The following is a 17,429-nucleotide window of genomic DNA, read 5'->3' as shown; positions in this document are numbered from 1 at the left end:
TAATATGCTTAAAAAAAAACGCCTTGTGATTTTCCTTTATCTTGCCCACCAGTGTTTTTTCATGTTCCCTCTTCACTCTCCTAATTACTTTTTACAAGTACCCCCCTACATTTTCTATACTCCTGTAGTGCCTCCGCTGTTTTCAGCCCCCTGAATCTGCCATAAGTCTCCTTTTTTTTTCCTTATCCAATCCTCTATATCCCTTGACATCCAGGGTTCCCTGGACTTGTTGGTCCTACCCTTCACCTTAACAGGAACATGTTGGCTCCGAACTTTCATTATTTCCTCTTTGACTGCCACTGTCTGATGTAGACTTTCCTACAAGTAGTTGCTCCTAGTCCACTTTGGCCAGATCCTGTTTTATCATACTGAAATCTGTTTTCTCCCAATTCAGTACCTTTATTTTTGATCTTGAAGAAATAGTGGTTCAGGGTATATCATCATTGCAATATTTGGAGTAGGCACAGAATACTGAAACTACTCATGATGAACCTTGCTGTGTCTTTATCAGTCTTTCACTGTCACATTGCCTCCAATGTCATCCTGCTCCTCAGGATTTTCACTCTTGGTGTTCTCCCTCAGTTGCCCTTGCCCTTTTTCTTGGTGATTGTGTGCAGTTTTTTTCCTTTGCAGGTAGCAAGCATGAGGTTAAAGGAATGAAAGTGCCATGGATGCTACTTTTTCCCATATGAGTGCTTTCTTCTCATTATGTTGAGACTCTGGTGCATTGTCCCTTTAAATGAACTGTCCTTTAAAGACTGGCAGAAGCCTTTTGGCATAATATGAGAGTTGATAGATTGGTGTGTATTCAAAAGGCGCTTGAGTGTTTGCAGAGGAGAATCTTTGCATAAGTAAATTTTCCTGAGGCCAAAGTGATGATTCAGCTCATGACCTGCAAGATGAGACAAGCCTCTGTTGGCATACAAGATGTAGATTGGCAACAGTACTTAAACTTACATTGGCCACTTGTGTGAGCTCATTAAGCCTTGTCTTGCACTGTATGGCTGTTCTTGAAGTGGTAGAGGTTGCACTGGCTGTTTTAGCAAACTCTCTCCTTATGAAATAAAAACAAGAAATGCTGGAACCATTCAGCAGGTCTGGCAGCATCTGTAGAAAGAGCAGCAGAGTTAACGTTTCGGGTCAGTGACCCTTCTCTCCTTATGACCTCAATTATCCCCTGTAAGGCTTCTGGCCGCCAATACTGAGCAGTCAATTCCTTATTGCTCTCACCAGCTAGCAACAACTCCGTGAAATTCCTGCCCCTTCCCTCACTGCTTACAGACACCAGAAATCCACCAGTAAACCAAACTCTCATTCAAACTTTAGTTGAATCAAATCTGAGATACACCATCTACAGTTCTGCCAAACCGTTGATTCCTTTCCTCATTTCAGTATTCTCCAGCTCCAGATCACCCACTCCTGGTCTGTCAAACCTCCAAGCTAATCCCCAGTGCAAGCAGAGCACAGCATTACCCACAAGAGAAGTGAGACTGCATTCCCTGCCGCACTTACCCCCCCCCCCCCCCCACCCCCCCCACCAGTATTGTTCGATATTGGCAGCTTGAATTTCCACAGGTTTTTCCCAATCATCTGATGTAACTTCAGCAGAAATTGACAAAAATTGCCACTTACACCTCTATCTGAGGTTTCCACTGATCATCCACCAAAGGTATGGTGAAAAGTCAGGAAAACTTCCATGGAATTTCCAGCCCCAGTTGGTCCATCTGCAGTTGGTGCATCTTCATAGCACCTTGCCATGTATTCTGAACTTTAACAATCAAATAAACCAGCAAATTCATAAACCGACTGAGACTCAAAATTGGTCCCATTATCTGTGTGCTTGTATTCCATATAAACTGCATTGGTCCCATTATATGCTCAAATGGCTCCTTTTATGCTCCTTTTACACATCACGCATTGTAAGCAGCTGTTTAAAGTGATTTCCCAATCCTTTATGGACAAGTTCCTAGTGTCAAGTCTGATCTGAGTGGGGATCTCTCCACGTTCTGTAGATGAACAAGTCAAAGGACAAGTAGCAGAATGGATAGCTAGCCAGCTTCAATACAAAGCAGAAAGTAGGGGTAAAGTGAGGCTATTCAGAGTGGCAGAAGGTGTGAAGTGACGTTCCATAAGCATTAGTGCTCAGGCCAGTGTTGTTCACAATTTATATTTAGAATATAGCTTTGGAATCAAAAACACAACTTCTAAATTTGCAAATTACACCAAATATGGGCTGGGGGGCGTGGGAGGGCGGCCGTGGGTGGGGGGAAAATAGTGAATACTGAGGAGCACTGCAACAAATTGCAAAACATTATTAAACTTGGGGAATGAGGAAAAAATGGCAAATGAAGTTCAACACAGATAAATGTGAGGTATTACATTTTGTTCAGAAAAATAAGGAGGTTGCATATTAGTTGAAAAATCAGAATCTAAATGGGATAGAAGAGCATAGGGATTTTGGAGTACAAATTTACAAATTACTGAAAATGGTAACGCAGGTTAGAAAATAAAACCAAGCACTCTGGTTTATTTCTAGAGTGATGGAATTGAAAAGTAGAGAAGCTTTGCTAAACTTGTATTGAACTTTGGTTTGACTACACTTGGAATACTGTGTATAATTCTGTTCGCCTTATTATAAGAATGATATGGAGGCATAGGAGAGGGTGCATAAAAGATTTATAAGGATGGTAATAGAAATGTGACTTTATACCCAACAACAAGAAAAGATGAACAGACTTGAAAAGAGAAAGGGGGGTGGGGGCGGTAACCTGATAGAGATCTTTAAAACTATAAAAGATTTTGATAAAGTAGACATGGAGAGAGTGTTTCCACTTGTGGGAAAGAGCAAAACTACAGGCCATCAATATAAGATAGTCACTAATAAATCAAATAGGGAATTCGGAAGAAACTTCTTGACTGAGAAATGGTACCGTGAAAATCAAATTTGTTAGCACAGGGAGTGGTTGAGGTAAATAGCATTTAAGGGGAGGCTGGATCAAGCTTGTGAGTGACAAGGGAATAGATGTTTATGCTGATAGAGCTGTACAGGGAACAATGGGAGAATCACTCAAGTGAGGTGAGAGTGACTGCCATTGACACCAAGGCAGCATTTGACCGAATATGGCATCAAGGAGCCCTAGCAAAACTGAAGTCAATGGGAATTGGGGGGGAAAGCTCTCCGCTGGTTGGAGTCATACCTAGCACAAAGGAAGATGGTTGTGATTGTTGGAGGTCAATCATCTCCGCTCCAGGACATCACTGCAAGAGTTCCTCAGGGTAGTGTCCTAGGCCCAACCATCTTCAGCTGCTTCATTAATGACCTTCCTTCAATCATAAGGTCAGAAGTGGGGATGTTCGCTGATGATTGTACAATATTCAGCACCATTAGTGACTCCTCAGATACAGAAGCAGTCTGTGTAGAAAGGCAGCAAGACTTGGACAATATCCAGGCTTGGGCTGAAAAGTGGCATGTTTGGCCTGAATGTTACAAGTGCCAGGCAATGACTATCTCCAACAAGAGGGAATCTAACCAACTCCCCTTGACATTCAATGGCATTACGATCGCTGAATCCCACACTGTCAACAACCTAGGGGCTACCATTGACCAGAAACTGAACTGGAGTAGCCATATAAATACTGTGGCTACAAGAGCAGGTCAGGCTAGGAATCCTGTGGCAGGTAACTCACCACCTGACTCCCCAAAGCCTGTCCACCATCTACAAGACAGAAGTCAGGATGGTGATGCAATACTTCACTTGAATGGATGGGTGCAGCTGCAACAACACTCAAGAAACTCGACACCATCCAGGACAAAGCAGCCGGCTTGATTGGTACCCCATCCACAAACATTCATCCCTCCACCACCGACGCACAGTGGCAGCAGTGTGTACCATCTATAAGATGCACTGCAGCAACGCACCAAGGCTCCTTACAGCACCTTCCAAACCCGTGACCTCTACCAACTAGAAGGACAAGGGCAGCAAATGCATGGGAACCCCGCCACCTGCAAGTTCCCCTCCATGTCTCACACCATCCTGACTTGGAACTGTATCGCCGTTCCTTCACCGTCGCTGGGTCAAAATCCTGGAACCCCCTTTCTAACAGCACTGTGGGTGTACCTACCCCACATGGGAGAGAGGTTCATACTTCAGGCAAAGAGTGGTAAAAGTATTTCCTAATTTCTCTCCTGAACTGCAGCAGTTTAAGTGGGCAGCTCACCACCACCTTCTTAAGAGCAATTAGGGATGGGCAATAAATGCTGGCCTGGCCAGCAACGTTCACATCCCATGAATGCAAAAAAAAGTGGAACATAAACACTGACATGTACTGGCTGGGCTGAATGGCTTGCTTCTGTGCTGTATTTCTATGTAATTAAGTGGTGACAGTGTACCAGTGTCTGATCACAGGCTGAATGGGAAAGTTTACCCATGGTATAATTTTAAGACTGATTCCTATGAAGGAAAGCTTTAGTATTGCACACCATTCTTTGAGGCACTTTTGGAGTTGAACAATTTAAACTTGTATGCTGTCATATGTCACTGATACCTTTATGTTGCCTTTTTTTCCTGACAGACCACTTCCTGCCTCCTTCAAAGGTGTTCATGGCAATGTGAGCTATTGGATGACAGCCAAACTGCACAGGCCATGGAAACTGAGAAGTAAAGTGAAAGAAATGTTCACGGTATATGAACAGATTGACATTAACACTCCGTTGCTATTGGTAAGTTCTGTGGAAATATGGTGGTACACCTGATAAACTAGGGAGTCGATTTTCCAACAGTTTGCACAGTGCTCTGGACCTCCACTCACAAAACACTGCCTGACAACCTCTGGTCAGGCAAAGAATCTGGGAAAAAGTTCTTGCCAAAAGAATTATTTAAATATTATCGTTGTATTTAAACACAGGCAAATGAACAAACGCACAACTTCAAGCAATTCATATTGGTAATGCTCTTCGTAAATAAGCCATTTTAAAATATGTTTTGCAGGCAGATAACTTCCAAGCTGATGGAAGTTAGCATTTAGAAGGGGTCCTATAGTTGTCACTGTGAAAATTCAGCCTGTCATTGAAGACTATGGATGGGGTGAATTTCCACAGGAGTTCACCTATTCATCTGCTGTTACTTCAGAAGAGATGCAGAAACCCTCGTAGAGCAGCCAATTCCATCATGTTTTTATGCATTTCCATAGCTTGTCTGGTGAAGTTATGGCAGATAAGGGGGAACACCCCTGCAAAAATCCACTAGTGTGGCATAGATGTTTCTCATTTGGGCTTGGATGTTAAGTAATCACCTGAGTGGAGTGTATAGAGGAAAATTACAGGAACCATAAGCCTATGCTGTTTGGTTTATCAGGCAAACTGAAATATTTATTTCAAATGATTATAGTTTTTACATTTGATATTTCTAGTGTTTCTCCTGTCATGTTGCTGACTGGAAGTCAAAGGAACTGAGCCATACCTTAAATATGTATGAAATAAAAACAATGATTGTATAATTATAATGCATTTGGGCTGTTAATCCAACACACATGTAAATTTAGCAATTAAATAAAAGGAATGGAGGTTTAATTCAAAAGGATTGCATTAACATTAATGAAATGAAAGGAACAAATGCGACATAGTCCCAATGAAATACATTAATGAAGTTTAAGCAGTGAGAATTGTGAAATTAATTATGCAGCAGGTGGGAGTGGACCAGGAATATTAAAATCTATATTCTCCATCTGCAGGTGCAACTGATGCTCGGTGGTATTTTAAAAATCGGTTTATATTGTTGTCAGGAGTGTGATCTGAGGAGTGAAGCTGAGCCAGGCAACAGGGCCGGTCAGGCAGTTTCAAAGACAGATAACAAAGACCTTTCCAACACAACAGCCTTGAGATGTTTTTGACGACCTTAACAAGCTAATTAATTTATTCAGCCCACCCAGCCAGACTTCCTCTATGGTTCCCCTCTGCCCTCGCCTTGAACCTGCATCCTCCTCTAGTTTCCAAGCTCCCCTCGTGCCCTCTCTGACCTCATTTTGTCCATGAGACCCACCTCCTACCTCCTCAATCCTATTCCCACTAAACTGCTGATTACCCAACTTCCCTTCCTATAGATCTCTGAAGGCAGAAGGGCAGGTTAATAGGGTGGTGAAAAAGGCATTTGGGACACTTGCCTTTATCAATCGAGGCATAGATAACAAAAGCAGGGAGGTCATGTTGGAGTTGTACAGAACTTTGGTAAGGCCACAGCTGGAGTACTGTGCGCAATTCTGGTCGCCACATTACAGGAAGGATGTGATTGAATTGGAGGGGGTGCAGAGATGATTCTGCACAGAATAATACAGTGCAGAAGAGGCCCTTCGGCCCATCGAGTCTGCACCGATGCATTAAAGACACCTGACCTGTCTACCTAATCCCATTTGCCAGCACTTGGCCCATAGCCTTGAATGTTATGACGTGCCAAGTGCTCATCCAGGTACTTTTTAAAGGATGTGAGGCAACACACCTCTACCACCCTCCCAGGCAGGGCATTCCAGACAGTCACCATCCTCCTGGGTAAAAAAAGTTCTTCCTCAAATCCCCCTGAAACCTCCCGCCCCTCACCTTAAACTTGTGACCCCTCGTAACTGACCCTTCAACTAAGGGGAACAGCTGCTCCCTATCCACCCTGTCCATGCCCCTCATAATCTTGTACACCTCGATCAGGTCACCCCTCAGTCTTCTCTGCTCCAGCGAAAACAACCCAAGCCTATCCAACCTCTCTTCATAGCTTAAATGTTCCATCCCAGGCAACATCCTGGTGAATCGTCTCTGCACCCCCTCCAATGCAATCACATCCTTCCTATAATGTGGCGACCAGAATTGCACACAGTACTCCAGCTGTGGCCTTACCAAAGTTCTGTACAACTCCAACATGACCTCCCTGCTTTTGTAATCTATGCCTCGATTGATAAAGGCAAGTGTCCCATATGCCTTTTTCACCACCCTATTAACCTGCCCTTCTGCCTTCAGAGATCTATGGACAAACACGCCAAGGTCCCTTTGTTCCTCAGAACTTCCCAGTGTCAGGCCATTCATTGAATACTTCTGTGACACATAATTACTCCTTCCAAAGTGCATCACCTCACACTTTTCAGCATTAAATTCCATCTGCCACTTTTCTGCCCATTTGACCATCCCGTCTATATCTTCCTGTAACCTAAGACACTCCACCTCACTATTAACCACTCAGCCAATCTTTGTGTCATCCGCAAACTTACTGATCCTACCCCCCCACATAGTCATCTGTTATTTATATTAGTGACAAACAAAAGGGGACCCAGCACAGATCCCTGTGGTACGCCACCGGGCACTGGCTTCCAGTCACTAAGACAGCCGTCTGTCATCACTCTCTGTCTCCTACAGCTAAGCCAATTTTGAATCCACCTTTATCAAGTTACCTTGTATCCCATGTGCATTTGCTTTCCTGATAAGTCTCCCAAGTGGGACATTGTCAAAGGCGTTGCTGAAATACATGTAAACTACATCAACTACATCAGAAGTCGTGGTACACATCGGTACCAATGACATAGCTAGGAAAAGGGATGAGGACCTGAAAAGCGAATATAGGGAGTTAGGTTGGAAGCTAAAAGGCAGGACGAGCAGAGTAGTAATCTCAGGATTGATACCGGTGCCACGTGCTAGTGAGGCTTGAAACAAAGAGCGAGTGCAGCTGAACACGTGGCTACAGAGCTGGTGGAGGAGGGAGGGCTTCAGATATGTGGATTTTTGGGATACCTTCTGGGGAAGGTGGGACCTGTACAAGAAGGACGGGTTGCATCTGAACTGGAGGGGCACCAATATCCTGGGCAGGAGGTTTGCTAGAGCTCTTCGGGAGGGTTTAAACTAGTTTGGCAGGGGGATGGGAACCGGAGCTACAGATCAGTGGGTGGGTTGGCTGTTGAACATGCAGGTACAGAGTGCAGAGAGTCTGAGGAAGGTTAGGCAGTTGACAGGGCAAAGTTGCAGCCAGTATGATGGGTTGAAGTGTGTCTATTTTAATGCAAGAAGTGTCAGGAATAAGGGTGATTAACCTAGATCATGGATCAATACTTGGAACTACGATGTTGTGGCCATTACGGAGACTTGGATATCTCAGGGGCAGGAATGGATGTTGGATGTTCCGGGGTTTAGATGTTTCAAAAGGAATAGGGAGGGAGGTAAAAGAGGTGGGGGAGTGGCATTGCTAATCAGGGATAGTATCACAGCTGCAGAAAGGAAGGTCGTCGAGGAGCGTTTGTCTACTGTCATTATGGGTGGAAGTCAGAAACAGGAAAGGAGCAGTCACTTTGTTGGGAGTTTTCTGTAGACCCCCCAATAGCAACAGAGACACGGAGGAATAGATTGGGAGGCAGATTTTGGAAAGGTGCAGAAGTAACAGGGTTGTTGTCATGGGTGACTTCAACTTCCCTAATATTGATTGGAACCTCCTCAGTGCAAATAGTTTGGATGGAGCAGATTTTGTCAGGTGTGTCCAGGAAGGTTTCCTGACTCAATATGTAGATAGGCCGACTAGAGGGGAGGCTATGTTGGATTTGGTGCATGGCAATAAACCAGGCCAGGTGGCAGATCTCTCGGGAGAGCATTTCGGTGATAGTGATCACAACTCCCTGACCTTTACTATAGTCATGGAGAGGGATAGGAGCAGACAGGATAGGAAAATATTCAATTGGGGGAGGGGGAATTACAATGCTATTAGGCAGGAACTGGGGAGCTTAAATTGGGAACAGATGTTTTCAGGGAAATGCACGACAGAAACGTGGAGGTTGTTAAGGGAGCACTTGCTGCGACTGCTGGATAGGTTTGTCCCGATGAGGCAAGGAAGGGATGGTAGGGTGAAGGAACCTTGGATGACAAGAGATGTGGAACAGCTAGTCAAGAGGAAGAAGGAAGCTTACTTAAGGTTGAGGAAGCAAGGATCAGACAGGGCTCTAGAGGGTTACAACGTAGCCAGGAAGGAACTGAAGAATGGACTTAGGAGAGCTGGAAGGGGACATGAAAAAGTCTTGGCGGGTAGGATTGAGGAAAATCCCAAGGCATTCTACACTTATTTGAGGAACAAGAGGATGGCCAGAGTGAGGGTAGGGTCGATCAGGGATAGTGGATGGAACTTGTGCCTCGAGTCAGAGGAGTTAGGGGAGGTCCTTAATGAATACTTTGCTTCAGTATTCACTCGTGAGAGGGACCTTGTCGTTTGTGAGGACAGCGTGAAACAGGCTGATATGCTCGAACAGTTTGATGTTAAGAAGGAGGATGTGCTGGAAATTTTGAAAGACATAAGGAAAGATAAGTCCTCAGGGCCAGACGGGATATACCCAAGGTTATTACGGGAAGCGAGGGAAGAGATTGCCGTGCCTTTGACGATGATCTTTGCGTCCTCACTATCCACTGGAGTAGTACCAGATGATTGGAGGGTGGCAAATGTTATTCCCTTGTTCAAGAAAGGGAATAGGGATAACCCTGGGAATTACAGACCAGTCAGTCTTGCGTCGATGGTGGGCAAATTATTGGAGAGGATTCTGAGAGACAGGATTTATGATTCTTTGGAAAAGCATAGTTTGATTAGAGATAGTCAGCATGGCTTTGTGAGGGGCAGGTCATGCCTCACAAGTCTTATTGAATTCTTTGAGGATGTGACAAAACACGTTGATGAAGGAAGAGCAGTGGATATGGTGTATATGGATTTTAGCAAGGCGTTTGATAAGGTTCCCCATGGTAGGCTCATTCAGAAAGTAAGGAGGCATGGGATACAGGGAAAGTTGGCTGTATGAATACAGAATTGGCTGGCCCATAGAAGACAGAGGGTGGTAGTAGATGGAAAGTATTTAGCCTGGAGCTCGGTGACCAGTGGTGTTCCGCAGGGATCTGTTCTGGGACCTCTGCTCTTTGTGATTTTTATAAATGACTTGGATGAGGAAGTGGAAGGCTGGGTTAGTAAGTTTGCCGATGACACAAAGGTTGCTGGAGTTGTGGATAGTGTGGAGGGCTGTTGTAGGTTGCAACGGGACATTGACAGGATGCAGAGCTGGGCTGAGAAGTGGCAGATGGAGTTCAACCTGGAAAAGTGTGAAGTGATTCATTTTGGAAGGTCGAATTTGAATGCAGAATACAGGCTTAAAGACAGGATTCTTGGTAGTGTGGAGGAACAGAGGGATCTTGGGGTCCACGTCCATAGATCGCTCAAAGTTGCCACCCAAGTTGATAGGGTTGTTAAGAAGGCGTATGGTGTGTTGGCTTTCATCAACAGGGGGATTGAGTTTAAGAGCCGTGAGGTTATGCTGCAGCTCTATAAAGCCCTGGTTAGACCACGCTTGGAATATTGTGTTCAGTTCTGGTCGCCTCATTTTCGGAAGGATGTGGAAGCTTTAGAGAGGGTGCAGAGGAGATTTACCAGGATGCTGCCTGGAATGGAGGGCATGTATTACGAAGAAAGGTTGAGGGAGCTAGGGCTTTTCTCATTGGAGTGAAGAAGGATGAGAGGTGACTTGATAGAGGGGTACAAGATGATGAGAGGCATAGATAGAGTGGATAGCCAGAGACTTTTTCCCAGGGCGGAAAGGGCTATCACCAGGGGGCATAAATTTAAGGTGATTGGAGCAAGGTTTCGGGGAGATGTCAGAGGTCGGTTCTTTACACAGAGAGTGGTGAGTGTGTGGAATGCACTGCCAGCGGTGGTGGTAGAAGCAGATACATTAAGGACATTTAAGCGACTGTTGGATAGGTACATGGATGACAGTTGAATGCAGGGTATGTAGGTAGTTTGATCTTCGAGTAGGTTAAAGGGTCGGCACAACATCGTGGGCCGAAGGGCCTGTACTGTGCTGTACTGTTCTATGTTCTATGTTCTAACTGCACTACCCTCATCTACACATCTGGTCACATGCTCAAAAAAATCAGTCAAATTTGTTAGGCATGACCTCCCTGTGACAAAGCCATGCTGACTATTCCTAATCAAATTTTGCCTCTCTAAGTGGTGATAGATTCTCTCCTTCAGAATTTTCTCCAATAGTTTCCCTACCACTGACGTGAGACTCAGTGGTCTGTAGTTCCCTGGCTTATCTCTCCAACCTTTCTTCAATAGTGGGACCACATTAGCTGTTCACCAGTCCTCAGGCACCTCCCCAGTGGCCAGAGAGGAATTAAAAATTTGGGTCAGAGCCCCTGCAATCTCCACCCCTCCCACAGCATCCTGGGACACAAATCGTCCGGACCTGGAGATTTGTCCACTTTTAAGCCTTCCAAAACCTCCAATCCCTTGTCACTCCCTATGACAATTTGCTCAAGAACCTCACAGTCTCTCGCTCTCTCTCTCTCAGTTCCATATCTACATCCTCATTCTCTTGGGTGAAGACAGATGTGAAGTATTCGTTCAACACCCTACCAATGTCCTCTGGCTCCACCCACAAATTTCCCCCTTGGTCCCAAATGGGTCCTACTCTTTCCATGGTTATCCTCTTCCCATTGATATACTTATAGAATATCTTGGGATTTTCCCTACTTTTACCAGCCAGAGCTTTCTCCTATCCCCTCTTTGCTCTCCTAATTGCTTTCTTCAGCTCCATCCTACACTTTCTGTACTCCACTAATGCTTCCATTGATTTGCTCTCCTTGTATTTGCTAAAAGCCTCTCTTTTCCTTCTCATCATACCCTGAATGTTTCTGGTCATCCATGGTTCTCTGAGCTTGTTGCTCCTACCTATTACCCTGGAGGGAACATGGTGGGCCAGTACCCTCCCCATTTCCTTTTTGAATGCCCCCCCCCCACTGCTCTTCTGTAGATTTCCCTACAAGTAACTCTTTCCAGTCTACCTTGGCCAAATCCTGCCTTATTTTACTAAAATTCGCTCTCCCCCAATCCGAAACCATTTTTTGCAACTTGTCTATTTCTTTCTCCATAACAAGCTTAAATTGTACCACGTTGTGGTCGCTATCACCAGAATGCACCCCCACCAACACAACAACCACCTGTCCGGCTTCATTCCCCAGAATTAGGTCCAGCACTGCATTCTCCCTTGTTGGATCCTCTACATATTGAACTAAAAAGTTCTCCTGTATACATTTTAAGAACTCCACTCCATCTAAGCCCTTAACACGATGACCATCCCAATTAATGTTGGGAAAATTGAAATCACCTAATATAATTACCCTATTATTTTTATACACCTCTGCAAATTGCGCACATATTTGCTCCTCAATTTCCCGCTGACTATCTGGGGGTCTATAATAAACACCTAGCAATGTGGCTGTCCCTTTTTTATTCCTAAACTCTACCCATAAAGCTTCAATTGATGCCCCCTCCAAGATATCATCTCTCCTTACTGCAGTAACTGACTCCTAAAGTAATATTGCAATGCCCCCTTCTCTTTTACCCCCTCTTCTGTCTCGCCTGAAGATTCTATATCCCAGGATATTTCGTTGCCAATTCTGCCCCTCCCTCAACCATGTCTCCGTGATGGCTACTATATCACAATTCCACGTGCCAATCCTTGCCCTTAACTCATCCGTTTTACCTGTTCCCAGGTTAGCTGATGTTGTTAATGGTTCTCTTCAGGCAATGTCCTCCTCTCTTTCAAATCTGCCATCATCAACCCTCTCCTTGCTAATTACCGCCCCATCTCCAACCTCCCTTTCCTCTCCAAAGTCCTTGAATATGCTGCGGCCTCCCAAATCTGTACCCATCTTTCCCAGAACTCCATGTTTGAATCCCTCCAATCAGGTTTCCACCCCTCCCACAGTACCGAAACAGCTCTTACCAAAGTCACAAATGACATCCTATGTGACTGTGACGAACTTACTATCCCTCCTTGTTTGTCTTGATGTGTCTGCAGCCTTTGTCACACTTGACCATACCGTCCTCATCTACCGTCTCTCCACTGTTGACCAGCTGGGTGGACTGCAGTCGCCTGGTTCCATTCTTATTTATCTAATCATAGCCAGCATACACCTGCAGTGTCTTCTCTTCTCCCCTCTGGTATCGTTTCCTCTGGTTTGCCCCAATGACCTATCCTTGGTCCCCTCCTATTTTCTCATCTACTTGCTGCCCCTTGGCAACATCATCCATTTCTATATGTATGCTAATGACACCCAGATCTACCATATCACCACCTCCATTGTCTCTAAATTGTCACACTCGTCTGATATCCAGGACTGGGATATTGGGAATATTGGGAAGATCAAAGGCATTGTCTTTGGTTCCCACCACAAACTCCGTTCTCCAGCCATTGACTCCATGCCTCTCCCTGGCAACTGCCTGAGGTTGAACCAGACTGTTGGCAACCTTGGTGATATAATTGACCGAGATGAGTTTCCAAACAAATATCCACACCATCACTATGACTGTCTAGTTCTGTCTGTAACATCACCCGACTTCACTCCTGCCTCAGCTCATCTGCTGTTAAAACCCTCATCCATACTTTTGTTACTTCTGGACTCGAGTATTCTAACACAGTGCTGACCAGCCTTCCAACTTGCGCCCTCCATAAACTTGAGGTCATCCAAAACTCTGCTGTCCTTTGTCCTAACTCATACCAAGTTCTGTTCACCCATCTCTTCTGTGCTCGCTGACCAACATTTAACTCCTCCGGTGTTGAGCAACACCTCAATTTTAAAATTCACATCCTTGTTTTCAAATCCTCCATGGCTTTACCCCTCCCTATCGCTGTAATCTGCTCCAGCCCCACATTTCTCAGATATCTGCACTCCTTGAATTCTGGCCTCTTGAACCACCAATTTTGGGGAGATGGTGACATAGTGGTAATGTTACTGAGCTAGTAATCCAGAGGCCCCGAGGACATGGGTTAAAATTATGGGTTAAAATTCCACCTTGGCAGATCGTGGAATTTAAATTCAATTCATCAATTTTTTCAAAATCTGGAATTGAAAGCTAGTCTCAGTAATGGCACCATTACTATCATCAATTGTTGTAAAAACCTACCTGGTTCACTGATGCCCTATTTAGGGAAGGAAGTCTGCTGTCCTTACCCAGTCTGGCCTACATGTCACTCCATGCCCACAGCAATGTAGTTGACTCTTAAGTGCCCTCTGAAATAGTCTCAGAAGCCACTCAGTTGTCTAGGGCATTTAGAGTTGGGCAACAAATGCTGGCCTTGCCAGTGACACCCACGTCCTATGAAAGAATTTTTTAAAAATTGCTCCACCATTGCCGGCTGTGCTTTCAGCTCCCAAGGCCCTAAAACGGCTGGAACTCCCTCCCTAAACCTTTCCATCTCTCTTTCCTTTTAATGAACTACTTCTTTGACCAAGCTATTGGTCATCATCTCCAATATCTCCTTTTGTGGCTCAGTGTCCAATTTTGATTTGATAAAACTCTTATGAAGCATCTTGGGACCTTTTACTATATTAAAGGTTCATATAAATACAAGTTTCTGTTTTGTCTCTTGAAGAAAACAACTTCCATATCGGACATGAGCCACCTTTTTTCTGGGGTTTTTTCAAAAGCACATGAGAGCATGCTTTGCTTATATAAAATTTAGTATTTTTTTTAAAATCCTGACCCTGAAAAATGGCCAGAATATCCTTAAACATGTCGATCGCCTTCATGTTTTTAATATCACGTTCTGCCCTTCCTGAACATCTGCTTTTTCCCTTATTGACATCCCAAACATCTGTCTAAGCTGCATTTCATGACCCTCAGCCCACTAGCATTCCCTCCGTTTATCCAGTATTCTCCTTAGCAACTTCCTTTTCTCCCCAAACATAACCACTTTCTGAATAGCTCCCTCCGCCCACTGTTGGACTTGACTTTTGTATCTCTGACGAATATGTTTCTATGATTCCATCATTCCCATGTCGCTTCCTAATATCTATTTAATCTCTTGCTGATAACTTTTCCTTTTCCCTCACTCCCTTCAGTATCTAACATGTCTTCCCTCTTCCCTCCTACTGGACATCCCTGATCTGTAATCCCAAAGCAGTGCAAGACATTTTTTTGGAATGGATTAATGCTGGACACCAGGCCTGCAAGCTCAGTAAACCATGTGAAATGGAATGTGGGGCAGCTGAGAACTGTCTGAGGAGCTACTGGACAGTATTGTGAAGGATGTGGGCTGAGTGCTAGTCGTAAGGCACCCATCGCGCACACTCCTGGCACTGAGCTAGCTCCAAGCCACACAAACGTGTTGAGGCCAGCAATAAGTTCTCTTCTCTTCTGCAGGTTTTTCAGGCTATTTCTGTTCCTCCTGCTGTTTCTCTTGTTGTACCTGGGGACCTTCCTGCTCCACAATCTGGCACAGGGGCTATGTCTTCCACCTCAAGTCAGTTGCAAACCGGAGAAATCAGAATTTCTGCTTCAAAGTGGTCCTATGATTTGAAATATGACTGATTTCCCTAACCATTGCAGGAATCTCTAGCTTAAATACTTAATCAGATTTTAAATACAATTGCTCATGTCCCTCTCACCTCCCCCACCAAGATATGATTTTGTTTCTGTTTATTACACTTTAATTCAATGATATCCATAAACATCAATATAAATATTCATGATAGCTGGGGGATTTTTTAAATGTCATTTTCATTTCTAGCTTTTACAGAATTTTAATGAGAATAAATGAAAGCCTTTCACATCGGTGATTTTTGAGTGTTAGCACTTTTAATTTGTTCATTAAGATGGTGGATAGAGGAATATAATTGGTGATTTGTGCTCCAGATATGGAACCAGCATTGCCCACTCTTCTGCAGAATTAATAGCCTTGATACTAATACCCCCATGATGGGCAGGAGAGGGGCGGAGGTGGAGGTAAAACTGAAAAAATAGGGAATGAAACCCCAACCCACCATGGCCGTTGGCATTTTGTTTTATGGTGATGAGTTTGATGGTGTCCAAATGTCCCATTGTGGCAAGACCGGACACTTCATTAACATATTTAAATCAGGCTTCTAAAGTGCCATTGGGTCAAAAAGGAAAAGGAAGCATTCGTAAGGGCTAGAAGGCTGGGAACAGATGAAGCCCTTGAGGAATATAAAATAAAGTAGGAAGGAACTTAAGCAAGGAGTCAGGAGGGCTAAAAGGGGTATTGAAAAGTCATTAGCAAACAGGATTAAGGAGAATCCCAAGGCTTTTTATACGTATATAAAGAGCAAGAAGGTAACCAGGGAAAGGGTTGGCCCACTCGAGGACAGAGGAGGGAATCTATGTGTGGAGCCAGAGGAAATGGGCGAGGTACTAAATGAGTACTTTGCATCAGTATTCACCAAAGAGAAGGACTTGGTGGATGATGAGTCTCGGGAAGGGAGTGTAGATAGTCTCAGTCATGTCATTATCAAAAAGGAGGTGGTGTTCGGCGTCTTGCAACGCATTAAGGTAGATAAGTCCCCAGGGCCTGATGGGATCTACCCCAGAATACTGAGGGAGGCAAGGGAAGAAATTGTTAGGGCCTTGACAGAAATTTTTGCATCCTCATTGGCTACAGGTAAGGTCCCAGAGGACTGGAGAATAGCCAATGTTGTTCCTTTGTTTAAGAAGGGTAGCAAGGATAATCCAGGAAATTACATCAGTGGTAGGGAAATTATTAGAGAGGATTCTTCGGGACAGGATTTACTCCCATTTGGAAACAAATGAACTTATTAGCGAGAGGCAGCATGGTTTTGTGAAGGAGAGGTCGTGTCTCACTAACTTGATTGAGTTTTTTGAGGAAGTGACGAAGATGATTGATGAAGGAAGGGCAGTGGATTTTGTCTATATGGACTTCAGTAAAGCCTTTGACAAGGTCCCTCATGGCAGACTGGTACAAAAGGTGAAGTCACACGGGATCAGAGGTGAGCTGGCAAGATGGATGCAGAACTGGCTCTGTCATTAGAAGACAGAGGGTAGCAGTGGAAGGGTGCTTTTCTGAATGGAGGGCTGTGACTAGTGGTGTTCCGCAGGGATCAGTGCTGGGACCTTTGCTGTTTGTATTATATATAAATGATTTGGAGGAAAATGTAGCTGGTCTGATTAGTAAGTTTGCGGACGACACAAAGATTGGTGGAGTTGCGGATAGTGATGAGGATTGTCAGAGGATACAGCAGGATATAGATCGGTTGGAGACTTGGGCGGAGAAATGACGGATGGAGTTTAATCCGTACAAATGTGAGGTAATGCATTTTGGAAGATCTAATACAGGTGGGAAGTATACAGTAAATGGCAGAACCCTTAGGAGTATTGACAGGCCAAGAGATCTGGGTGTACAGGTCCACAGGTCACTGAAAGTGGCCATGCAGGTGGATAAGGTAGTCAAGAAGGCATACGGCATGCTTGCCTTCATCGTTCGGGGCATCGAGTATAAAAATTGGCAAGTCATGCTGCATCAGTACAGAACCTTAGTTAGGCTACACTTAGAATATTGCGTGCAGTTCTGGTCGCCACACTACCAGAAGGAGGTGGAGGCTTTGGAGAGGGTACAGAGGA

At 44.5% G+C, this 17,429-nt stretch overlaps 1 protein-coding gene across 1 annotated transcript in view; it reads left to right on the top strand.

Annotated features, from left to right (window-relative positions):
* The window catches only part of LOC137369080 (arrestin domain-containing protein 3-like), a 67,206-nt gene that overhangs the window by 27,278 nt on the left and 22,499 nt on the right, over positions 1–17,429 (top strand). The window contains exon 3 of the mRNA XM_068029675.1: positions 4,573–4,720. Coding sequence (XP_067885776.1) covers positions 4,573–4,720 — 148 coding nt within the window. The remainder of the gene's footprint in view (positions 1–4,572; positions 4,721–17,429) is intronic.

Source organism: Heterodontus francisci, chromosome 4 (assembly GCF_036365525.1).
Source record: "Heterodontus francisci isolate sHetFra1 chromosome 4, sHetFra1.hap1, whole genome shotgun sequence".
NCBI lineage: Eukaryota > Metazoa > Chordata > Chondrichthyes > Heterodontiformes > Heterodontidae > Heterodontus > Heterodontus francisci.
This window is presented reverse-complemented; position numbering and strand designations above follow the sequence as displayed.